Consider the following 12,367-nt stretch of genomic DNA (forward strand, 5'->3'; position numbering starts at 1 on the left):
AGGCTAAAGAGCTTAGATCTCTTCACCTTAGAGAAGAGATAGCCAAGGGGAGATACAATAGCAGTCTACATAGCCATTAAGATGGAGGTGCAAACACACACACTGCTCACCACTGGGATAAGCATCTAACCCTTGGGATCCTGCCAGGTACTTGTGACCTGACTTGGCCACTGTTGGAAACAGGAGAGTGGGCTTGATGGACTCTTGGTCCAACCAAGTACAGCAAGATTTCTGTTCTTATGAAACATGAAACAGTGAACACATGAGGGTAAGAATAATGTTGCATTTATTTAGGCTGGAAAATGCATCCTCTTCTCTTTAGAACTTCTGGAACTGTTTCTTGGTGCCAGCAGCTTTGGTCACCTTCAGGACATTGAAGCGAACTGTTTTGCTCAGGGGACGGCATTCGCCGACTGTGACGATATCACCAATTTGGACATCTCTGAAATAGGAAGACGCAGGCAACAAAGCATCAGCAGTAGAAATCCACCCATTTCTCACTCTGCACCCCATTTACACCCTACCCTGTGACACTGACATGACCAAGACTTCCTAATAGCTGAAAGTTCCTCCAAGGCATTGCAACCCCACTACCAGGCTGCCAGACATTTTTAGGCTGTTCAGTACTTGCCACTTGGCTTTTTCAGCAGTTCCCCCTTCAGCATTGGGAACTCTGCAGACCATCGTGAGTTCACACATCATTAAAACAGCAACATGACAGTCAACATGCAAATTTATGTGCTCTTGGTGCAGAAAGCACAATCCCACCCACTTCTCCAGAATTAACAGGAGACTGAAGTACTATAACTAAGCACATCATAAAGCCATAGGCAGCACACACCTGAAGCAGGGGGAAAGGTGCACAGACATGTTCTTGTGGCGCTTCTCAAAGCGGTTGTACTTGCGGATGTAATGCAGGTAGTCTCTGCGGATAACAATAGTTCTCTGCATCTTCATCTTGGTCACCACACCTGAGGGAAAGGGGTTACAAGCCAGAAGTCGCTTTATAGGCAGCTTGGCTTTATCTCAAACCACACACCAGCTGATAAACTGTTTGTTTAAAAAAAAAGTGTTATAGTAACTAATAAAGCACATGGTGCATGTGTTGTGAGCTACACACCTGTTCAATCTCACAAAGCAATGAGTCCACTCAGTCTAGACAGATTCATCACCTCTAGTTCTCTACCACGGAGTACAAGATCATATAAATTCCCATACCTTAACCAGCCTTTGAACCCTATTCTACCTGTCTCAAGCATATTAAATTCCAAGTTGTATAATGGAAAGTTTGGATATAAAAGTTTAGTATACACCAAGTGTGTTATTTGGATTTTGTTATCCACCTTAAGAAATTTACTAGGTAGTTCTATGTGCAGTAATTTTGTTTGAACCACTACCCAAACCGTCCAGTCTGAAGTACTAATAGCCCTGTGGAATGAGCATTTTTCCCTACTGACATAACATACACAAACATGGGAAAAAACCTTAGCACATCCAGTCCTAAGTGAGAAAGTCTACCTCCCCTGCCACAAACCTTTAAACCAGCATGCGTACAGGCTAGTAGCCCCCGTGCCTGGCATCAGTAAAGCCATTTGGCCATGTCGTCATAGGCCCATCTGTGGGGCTTGGAAGACCATCGTGAGATAGAGCATCATCTGCGGCCGGGGGGGGGGGGGGGGGACCACCACACACACACACCCCAAGTGAGTTACCGTCTGCCGCACCAGTTCCTTACCCGAAAGGATGCGGCCTCGGATAGACACGTTACCGGTGAACGGGCATTTCTTATCGATGTAGGTGCCGTCGATGGCCTGAAAGACAAGAGGAGCCAGCGTTACGCCTTACAGCGGTCAGTGCCACCGATCAACGTCTGCCCCTTCCCCTGCGGGGCTTCTCCTCGCTTCGGGGGGGGGGGGGGAGAAAGCTGCCCGCGGATCGGCTCAGGAAGTCCGAGCCCAGGGATAGTCAGCACTCGGCTCCGGTGTAGGGAGCGGGGCCGAGGCTGGCGGCGATTGGCATCAGCAGAGCCGTTAGGCGCTCTCTTCAGCCCTCTCTGCAGACAGAGAGGCTCGGAAGACCATCGTGAGAAAAGACATCACTTGCCACACGATCATCGCCGCCGCCCTCAGCTTCCCCACCCCAGAACTCGCCTCGCGGGGGGTCTTGAAGCCCAAGCCAATGTTCTTATAGTAGCGTGGCAACTTCTCCTTGCCGCCCTCGCCCAGCAGCACGCGCTTCTTGTTTTGGAAGATGGTGGGCTGCTTCTGGTAGGCCCTCTCCGTCTGTATAAAGAGAGAGAGAGAAGCAGATTTTAGGGACCCGCCCGAGTAACCCGTTGAATCGGGGGAGAAGGGCCCAGCCCGGAAAGCCCACACGCGAGCACCTCACCTGTATGTCCGCCATCTTCGCCCGCCTGTCGAAAAAGAGGCCCACGGCTCGCCCGCAAGCCCGCCTAGAGCAAGAGCGTCGGCGGAAGTGACGTCACGCGCAGGGGCGAGACGGCCTCGCAGCGTGAAAAAAAAAACCAAACCCTCTGGCTTGCTTCAACCATAGAGGCGGCCGCAGGAGCTAGAGGGCCTCCTCGGACCGTAGAGACTGCGACGCTATGGCGGGAGCTGTATGGGAGTAGTGGCAATGTTTGCTAGATTGGGCTATAGAAGTCATGCTAGGTGCCGGCGTTGCTCTGCTCCTGAGTTGTTCCATCCTGTGAGCGCCCCGCACCTGCTGAAGCTTCTTCAACTCACTGAAGAGGGAGAGGGCTCCTCTTTTCTTCCCCCAAGTTTAGAATGCAGGAGCAGAGAGCCGGCTATCAGTGTTGCCACTGCCAGATGAGTGGTTTTCATTGCCATGGGGGCTACTTTTTCTCAGTAGGTGTGAGAAATTTCCTTTTTTTGGCTGTGGGAGTTTGGGCTATTTTTTTTTTTGTTGGCATGTACATTGTTTGGGGCATCTTTGCAGAAGGGTGCTGCTGCAGGAGCTGGAAGGCATATGCCTAGTGCTGTTTTGTTGTCTCTTCCTGACAAACTAGTGCCAATTTGAAGCTTGAAGGAGAAATGGAACCGGGGGGGGAGAGAATGATGGCAGAAAAGGACTAAATGACCCACCTAGTCTGCCCACCAAGTTTATGCCCATATCTAAGAACATAAGAAAATGCCATACTGGGTCAGACCAAGGGTCCATCAAGCCCAGCATCCTGTATCCAACAGAGGCCAAACCACCAGGCCACAAGAACCTGGCAATTACCCAAACACTAAGAAGATCCCATGCTACTGATGCAATTAATAGCAGTGGCTATTCCCAAAGTCAACTTGATTAATAGCAGGTAATGGCCTTCTCCTCCAAGAACTTATCGAATCCTTTTTTAAACACAGCTACACTAACCACATCCCCTGGCAACAAATTCGAGTTTAATTGTGCGTTGAGTGAAAAAGAACTTTCTCCAATTAGTTTTAAATGTGCCCCATGCTAACTTCATGGAGTGCCCCCTAGTCTTTCTATTATCCAAAAGAGTAAATAACCGATTCACATCTACCCATTCTAGACCTCTCATGATTTTAAACACCTCTATCATATCCCCCCTCAGCCGTCTCTTCTCCAAGCTGAAAAGTCCTAACCTCTTTAGTCTTTCTGCATAGGGGAGCTGTTCCATTCCCCTTATTTTGGTAGCCCTTTCTCTGTACCTTCTCCATCGCAATTATATCTTTTTTGAGATACGGCGACCAGAATTGTACACAGTATTCAAGGTGCGGTCTCACCATGGAGCAATACAGAGGCATGATGACATTTTCCGTTTTATTCACCATTCCCAACATTCTGTTTGCTTTTTTGACTGCCGCAGCACAACGATTTCAATGTGTTATCCACTATGACGCCTAGCACCTAATATGGAACCCAACATTGTGTAATTAGAGCATGGGTTATTTTTCCCTATATGCATCACCTTGCACTTATCCACATTACATTTCATCTGCCATTTGGATGCCCAATTTTCTAGTCTTACAAGGTCTTCCTGCAATTTATCACAATCTGCTTGTGATTTAACTACTCTGAACAATTTTGTGTCATCTGCAAATTTGATTATCTCACTCATTTCTTTCCAGATCATTTATAAATATATTGAATAGTAAGGGTCCCAATACAGATCCCTGAGGCACTCCACTGTCCACTCCCTTCCGAGAAAATTGTCCATTTAATCCTACTCTCTGTTTCCTGTCTTTTAACAAGTTTGTAATCCACGAAAGGACATCACCACCTATCCCATGACTTTTTACTTTTTCTAGAAGCCTCTCATGAGGAACTTTGTCAAACGCCTTCTGAATATCCAAATAAACTACATCTACCAGTTCACCTTTATCCACATGTTTATTAAACTCCTTCAAAAAAGTGAAGCGGATTTGTGAGGCAAGACTTCCCCTGGGTAAAGCCATGCTGACTTTGTTCCATTAAACCATGTCTTTCTATATGTTCTGTGATTTTGATGATTAGAACACTTTCCACTATTTTTCCTGGCACTGATGTCAGGCTAACCGGTCTGTAGTTTCCTGGATCACCCCAGAGCCCTTTTTAAATATTGGGGTTACATTTGCTATCCTCCAGTCTTCAGGTACAATGGATGATTTTAATGATAGGTTACAAATTTTTACTAATAGGTCTGAAATTTCATTTTTTAGTTCCTTCAGAACTCTGGGATGTATACCATCCAGTCCAGGTGATTTACTACTCTTCAGTTTATCAATCAGGCCTACCACATCTTCTAGGTTCACCATGATTTGATTCAGTCCATCTGAATCATTACCCATGAAAACCTTCTCCATTACGGGTACCTCCCCAACATCCTCTTCAGTAAACACCCAAGCAAAGAAATAATTTAATCTTTCCGCAATGGTCTTATCTTCTCTAAGTGCCCCTTTAACCCCTTGATCATCTAACGGTCCAACTGACTCCCCCACAGGCTTTCTGCTTTGGTTATATTTAAAAAGTTTTTACTGTTTTTGCCTCTACAGCCAACTTCTTTTCAAATTCTCTCTTAGCCTGTCTTATCAATGTCTTAGATTTAACTTGTCAATGTTTATGCTTTATCCTATTTCTTCTGTTGGATCCTTCTTCCAATTTTTGAATGAAGACCTTTTGGCTAAAATAGCTTCTTTTACCTCCCCTTTTAACCATGCCAGTAATCGTTTTGCCTTCTTTCCACCTTTCTGTACAGGTTATCCTCATTTCAGTTTGCCAGACCGTGAAAGTCAGGGCCCTTGTTAGTCGCTGTCTGAATCCAAGTCCCCTTTCCCTACGGCTGTTAAAGCAGAGAGCAGTGATGGAATTGGGTTAAACCTTGCTATTATTTAAGGGTAGCAACTGCCACACAGGAAAATTATTACTTACCTGATAATTTTCATTCCTGTAGTACACGGATCAGTCCAGACACCTGGGTTGTGACTCCGCACCGGCAGGTGGAGACAGAGTAAAACTTGTCGGGCTCCCTACATATAGTAAGGTGCCACCCACAGCCCCTCAGTCGCACGTAATGTCAAAGCCAGATAAAGCCAAAACTAGCTAACTAGAAAAAAACCCCCAAACATGAGGCCAATTCACAACAGCCCCTGAGCTGGAGCTGAAAACCTTCAGAACCATGAACACAACGTGCAAAAAACTGCAAAACTACAATGGCCAAATAAGCAACCGAGCAGACTCTCTCTCTTTCTTCTGACAAACTACAAGACACAGACGGGCGGGAGTCTGGACTGATCCGTGTACTACAGGAACGAAAATTATCAGGTAAGTAATAATTTTCCTTTCCCTGTACGTACCGGATCAGTCCAGACACCTGGGATGTACCAGAGCCAAGTTACCCAGGGTGGGAAGCAGAGAGTCCCGCTCGGAGAACACTCGCCCCAAAACCCTGAGCCTCAGCCGCCTGGACATCAAGCCTGTAATGTCTCGTGAAAGTGTGCAACGATTTCCACGTTGCCGCTCTGCAGATCTCCTGTGTGGCTACACTAGAAACTTCGGCCCAAGACGTGGCCTGCGCCCGTGTCGAATGGGCCCGAAGCTCCCTGGGTGCCAACTTGCCCTGCAGAAGATACGCCGAACCAATCGCCTCCTTGAGCCAACGCGCAATCGTGGCCCGGGAAGCCGCCGATCCTCTACGAGGCCCCGACCAGAGAACAAACAAGTGATCGGAAACCCGGAAAGGATTCGTAACTTCCAGATAACGAAGTAGAATCCTACGGACATCAAGTTTCCTCAGTTCCCTTGATCCTCTGGCCTGAGGATCCATGGCTGAAAACCCGGGAAGATCAACTGACTGATTTAAGTGAAAAGACGACACCACCTTGGGTAAAAAGGAGGGAACAGTCCGTAGTGAGACACCAGTCTCTGTAAAACGCAAAAACGGTTCTCTACAAGAAAGAGCTTGTAACTCCGAGACCCGACGCGCGGACGTAATAGCGACCAAGAACACTGTTTTCAATGTTAAATCCTTCAACGTCGCACGCTTGACCGGTTCAAAAGGCGACCCACAAAGAGCCGAAAGCACGCAGTTTAAGTTCCAGGAGGGACACTGATTCCGGACCGGCGGCCGGAGATGCTTTGCCCCCCGCAGAAACCGCGTCACATCTGGATGGCCCGCCAAAGACACTCCCCGGACCTTTCCTCGAAGGCAGCCAAGGGCTGCCACCTGAACCTTCAGGGTACTCCAGGACAGTCCCTTCGAGAGGCCCTCTTGCAGGAAGGAGAGAATCTCCGGCACCTCCGGTCGAATGGGGTTCACCTCGTGAGCACTACACCAGTCCTCAAAGACCGTCCAGACCCTCATGTAGGTCAAAGACGTGGACTGTTTTCTAGCCCTCAACAACGTGGTGACCACTGCCTCGGAGTACCCCTTGGATCTTAGGCGCGCCCTCTCAAAAGCCAAGCCGCGAGACAGAAGTGATCTGCGTCCTCCAAACAGACGGGTCCCTGCCGCAGAATGGTCGCGTCGCCCCGCAAACGGAGCGGAGATTCCACCGCCAGCCGCAGAAGATCCGCGAACCACGGACGTCGTGGCCACTCCGGCGCCACCAATATCACCGCCGCTGGATGTAGCTCGATCCGTCGGAGCACCTTGCCTATCAGAGGCCACGGGGGAAACACGTAGAGCAGCACGTCCGTGGGCCACGGAAGCACGAGTGCATCGACCCCTTCCGCGCCCCGCTCCCTCCGACGGCTGAAGAACCTCGGAGCCTTTGCGTTGTGCACGGTGGCCATCAGATCTAGACGTGGTTGACCCCATCTGGCACAGATGAGACGATATGCTACCTCCGGGAGCTCCCACTCCCCTGGATCCAGCCGATGCCGGCTGAGGAAGTCCGCTTGTACGTTGTCGACGCCGGCGATGTGTGACGCCGCAATGCCGCTGAGGTGCCGTTCCGCCCAGTCCATCAACTGAGCCGCTTCCTCCGCCACTTGCTGACTCCTTGTCCCGCCTTGGCGGTTGATATAGGCTACCGTGGTGGCGTTGTCCGATAGGACTCGTACCGCCTGGCCCCGTATCCACGGCAGAAAGGCTTGCAACGCCAGTGCCACCGCCTTGGTCTCCAACCGATTGATGGACCACTGCGATTGCTGAGCTGACCACAGACCCTGCACCGAGCGCCCCCCACAGACCGCTCCCCAACCCGAGAGACTGGCATCCGTCGTGATCACCGTCCAGTTGGGCAGGATCAGAGAAACGCCGCACGTCAGATGGTTGGGGCAGAGCCACCACTGCAGGCTGGCCCTGGCGCGGTCCGTGAGAAGCAGCGGGCGCAGGAACTCCTCCGAGACCGGCCTCCAGCGGGAGAGTAACGCTGATTGTAACGGTCGCAGATGAGCAAAAGCCCAGGGCACCAAGGCGAGTGTCGACGCCATGGAACCCAAGACCATCAGGTAGTCGCGGACCAAAGGGCATCGTAGGGCTAGCAAACGCCGCACCTGTCCCTGGAGCTTGAGGACCCTGTCCTGAGTCAGGGATACCGTGGCCTCCTTGGTGTCGAACAAGGCCCCCAGATATTCCAACCTCTGGGTGGGCTGAAGGTGACTCTTGGCTAGATTGACCACCCAACCAAGCGACCGCAGGAGCTGCAGAACCCTGGCCACCGCTTGCCGACACTCCAACTCTGATTTGGCCCGAATGAGCCAATCGTCCAGGTAAGGATGAACGAAGAGCCCTTCCCGTCGGAGCTGAGCAGCCACCACCACCATAACCTTGGTGAAGGTGCGTGGAGCCGTGGCTAGACCGAAGGGAAGAGCCCTGAACTGGAAATGCTTGCCCAGGATACAAAATCGCAAGTACTGATGATAGGCTGGCTGGATCCCTATGTGGAGATACGCCTCCGTCAGATCCAGGGACGCCAGGAACTCGCCCGGGCGAACCGCCGCCACTACCGAGCGAATTGTTTCCATCTTGAACCGGGGCACACGAAGGCACCGGTTTACTCCCTTTAGATCGAGGATCGGACGGTACGCTCCGTCCTTCTTTGGAACCACGAAATAAATGGAGTACCTTCCCATGCCCCGTTGCGTCGGCGGAACGGTAGTGATGGCGCCCAGCGCCTCCAGACGCTGAAGGGTTGCCCGTACGGCGGCCCTTTTGGCTACGGCCTTGCAGGGGGAGACGAGAAACTTGTCCCAGGGGAGACGTGCAAATTCTAACGCGTAACCGTGTCTTATCACGTCTAACACCCACTGGTCCGAAGTGATTTTGGTCCATTCCTCGTAAAAAAGCTCGAGGCACGCTCCCACCGGTGGCGCAGCCTCCTGAGCCCTCGCCGAGAAACGAACCAATTGTGTATCATTGGGCCGACTTGGCCCCGGATCCCGCCGAGGATCCACCTGACCTGTTGAATCTCTTCCCCCGAAAGGGCTGGGGCCAGGTCAACGCTCTGGTAGCGCCTCCTCTGAAGGATTGACCTGCCCCAGCTGACCTCTGCGGCCTCTGGCGACGGTTGTTTCGAAAACGGTTCCGTGCAGAAAAATTTGGTCTAGGACGTGGCCTGTCCTCCGGTAGCTTAAAAGCCTTGTTCTCACTCAGGAACTGCATGATATCATCCAGCTGCTTTCCAAACAGCAACTTCCCCTTAAAAGGCAAGGCGCCGAGATGAGCCTTAGACGTACCGTCCGCCGCCCAGTTTCGGAGCCAGAGAAGACGACGCGCTGAAACCGCAGACACCATGGCCCGGGCCGAGGTGCGCAGCAGATCGTGCATGGCATCAGCGCTGTAAGCGATTACTGCCTCCAGAAGGTCCGCCTGAGCAGCCTCCCCTTCTGAGAGACCCGCATTCGCTTGTAAGGTCTGGGCCCAGCGGAGCCCAGCCCGCAACGCAAAATTGCTGCAAATAGCAGCCCTGGCTCCCAGGGCTGACACCTCGAAAACTTTCTTGAGCTGCACCTCCAGCTTCCGATCCTGGACATCCCGCAGCGCCGTAGCGCCGGTGACAGGAATGGTCGACCTTTTGGTGACCGCCGACACAGCGGCATCCACGCGAGGGAGCCGCAGGAGCTCCAAGGCATCCTCCGGCAGAGGATATAGCTTATCCATAGCCTTACTTACCTTGAGGCCCAACTCCAGGGTGTCCCATTCTCGGAAGAGAATGTCAGACGCAGAAAAATGGAAAGGGAACGCTACCGTAGGACCCGCGAGTCCCAGGAGTACCGGATCCATCTTAGGCCCTTGACGGGTTTCCACCGGCGGGGCCTCCACTCCAATCTCGTCGAGGATCGCTGGGATGAGAGGAGAAAGCTCCTCCCTCTTAAACAGGCGGACGACCTTGGGGTCGTCACCATCCCCAGCCTGCGCGCCCTTGCCTGCGCCTGACTGCGCTGGACCCTGCTCATCGGGCCCCTCAGGCCCTTCCGGCGCCCCCGAGATCGACCGTTCCTCCTCCGAGGAAGTGGATTCTGAATCCGCGTCCTGGGGCGCGCCACGCGCCAGCCGCTTGTCCTTCGGGGGCACAGCCGTGTCTCTAGGGCGGGCAGACCTCTTCCAGGAGCGGGACCGTCCATCCGCATCTCCTGGCACTTTCCCGTGCCTGCGCCGCTCCCTCTGATACATCGCCAATTTTTTTAATAAAAAATTAAAATCCTCCGAAAAGGACTCTTCAGAGTCCGAGCGCCCCTCCCCCGAACCCCAGTCAGCCGCATCGGAGGCACCCCGAGGCGCCCCCGACGCGGCCCGAGGCTGGGGGGAGAGCGGAGGGGGCTGGGAGCCATGTTCCATGGCTCTCCTGGTCGCCTTGTGGACGGTCGACAAAATGGCCACCGCTCCCGCGCTAAGCGGGAACGGATCCGGCCCCACCTCCTGCACTGCACCAACGCGCGGCGGCGAACGAGACGCCCGGGTCCGACCCCCCCGATCGGTCCCTCGCCTCCGGCGAGGCAGCCCGAGCACATGCCGTCCCTCGAGACTCGCGTGCGCACGGAGCCGCACGCACGGCAGGCGGCCCCGACGGGCATTCCGGCCGAGATCACACAAAAAACGCCGCAGCCCTAATCAAAACAAACCGCCCCCCCCCCCCCCCGAACGAAACGTCGCGCGGGAGAGAGAGAGCCGGCGCAAAAGTAAAAAACTTTTTTTTTTGTTACTAAAGTCGCTGACCAGGGTGCTGAAAAACCTCCGGGCTCCACTGGGGGTGAGTGAACCGGGCTCCCCGGTGTCACCCCCAACGCTGCTGCCAGAGGGGCCGGGTCCTCGACCCCAGCAGCGGCCTCTACCAGGGGAGGATGATCCCCTCAGGATCTGGCAACCCCCCTGGGAGGCACTTCCACCGGGAGCTTCCTGGCCCAAAACTTTCTAATTAATTCTATTTGTTTTTTGGTTGTTTTTTTTTACTATGAATTAAAAACAAAAAAGGAAAACCCCTTTCTGTCCAATGGTTTTTTTTTTTTTTTTCTTTTTCTATCCCTGACTGGCTAACTCCAACCCCAGGGATCCCAGAGACTGTGGGTGGACCTGCCCCATCTGCTGGAGACAGAGAAAGACTGAGGGGCTGTGGGTGGCACCTTACTATATGTAGGGAGCCCGACAAGTTTTACTCTGTCTCCACCTGCCGGTGCGGAGTCACAACCCAGGTGTCTGGACTGATCCGGTACGTACAGGGAACAGCAAGTTGCCCCCCATGCTGTCTTTTCTGTAATTCCATCCGCTATGGTTTAGGGATCCACAGTTTATCCCATGTCCCTTTGCATTCCTTCACTGTCTTCCATCTTCACCACTGCATGAAATTGCCTGCCTGGGAGGAATCCAGTTTCCACCATAAACAAGCCCTCTGCATCAGGCTACTGATAAGCACCTGCAGACCCAAGGCGAAGACTTCAAACATCCATTTTAACTGAATCTAGTTTACAGTCCTGCACATCCCTCAGTGTGGCTGACCCCACCACTGGAATAGTCTTCTTGGTCACCACAGAGTCCAAAGCATCCACTTTAGAAATCAACAGGTCCATGGTCACTGTCAGTAGCTATAACTTAGCCAGCACCCTACTGATCTTGAGGCCCGCCTCAGGAGAATCCCATTCCCAAGTCACTAACTTCACCTTTCTGGGAACAGGCCATAGTGTATCTAGAACTGGGTGCACCCCTCCATTATCAGGCTTCTCTTGGGTGATCTTAATTCCTACAGAACAAGAGACCACAACTGCTTCTTCCTAAATAAACCCTTGGGTAATCTCCTTCTGCCACCAGCTCTAACTGGATCCTGGGCATCCTTGTCCACATCCAGATTATCTGGATCCCCCTGTGGACCACCATCCCTGCACCACTACCAGAACCTGCTGTAGGTCAGAGTTGTCATCCTGAACTGCAGCATGCCCCAGTCCCAGACTTCTGAGCAAGGTTCTTCTCTCCCCCCCCCCCCAGGCCATCTTTACTCTGCTGGAGACAGAGAAATCATGGAGGGACAGGGGGTGCACCAGGTTAATACAGGGCACCCTACAAGTTTTTCTCTATCTCCATCTGCTGGAAGGGAGGCATAACAGTGTGGACTGATCCGGGTACATACAGGGAACCAGGGCTGGCAGCATGCAGATAAGCCCTGCAATTAAGAGTAGCTTGAGCTCATTAAACCACAGCAGCACTGTCACCCCCAGCCAGCAATACCACCCATAGCCCATAACATCCACACTGTTACCCACATTCAGTGATGCTCACCCCACTCACAGTTATGACCACACACTTCCAACAATACCTACCCATCCCCTCTCACCCACCATCCTTCAGAGTTTTTTTTTTTATACAACCAACTTGTTGTAGCCAAAGGTGTTAACTAAATCATCCAGAGCCTTAGAACTCAAAAAAAAAAAAAAAAAAAAAAAAAAAAGATGTAACTAAATTTAAAGAAATTGAAAAATCAGGACT

At 52.1% G+C, this 12,367-nt stretch overlaps 1 protein-coding gene and 3 non-coding genes across 4 annotated transcripts; all 4 read right to left on the bottom strand.

Annotated features, from left to right (window-relative positions):
- Positions 1–268: 268 nt before the first annotated feature.
- RPS11 (ribosomal protein S11) lies at positions 269–2,496 on the bottom strand. Its single transcript, XM_029585754.1, has 5 exons — positions 2,389–2,496; positions 2,151–2,282; positions 1,736–1,811; positions 842–971; positions 269–442 (listed from the first exon to the last, which is right to left on the bottom strand). The coding sequence occupies exons 1-5, from the start codon at positions 2,401–2,403 to the stop codon at positions 319–321; spliced, it is 477 nt and encodes a 158-aa protein (XP_029441614.1). The 5' UTR covers positions 2,404–2,496; the 3' UTR covers positions 269–318.
- On the bottom strand, positions 612–707 carry LOC115081249. Its single transcript, XR_003853757.1, has one exon. It is a non-coding gene; the product is annotated as a small nucleolar RNA SNORD35 (small nucleolar RNA).
- LOC115081245 lies at positions 1,571–1,660 on the bottom strand. The gene has a single exon (XR_003853754.1). It is a non-coding gene; the product is annotated as a small nucleolar RNA SNORD35 (small nucleolar RNA).
- Positions 2,010–2,104, bottom strand: LOC115081248. The gene has a single exon (XR_003853756.1). It is a non-coding gene; the product is annotated as a small nucleolar RNA SNORD35 (small nucleolar RNA).
- Positions 2,497–12,367: the final 9,871 nt, after the last annotated feature.

Source organism: Rhinatrema bivittatum, chromosome 19 (assembly GCF_901001135.1).
Source record: "Rhinatrema bivittatum chromosome 19, aRhiBiv1.1, whole genome shotgun sequence".
Classification (NCBI taxonomy): domain Eukaryota; kingdom Metazoa; phylum Chordata; class Amphibia; order Gymnophiona; family Rhinatrematidae; genus Rhinatrema; species Rhinatrema bivittatum.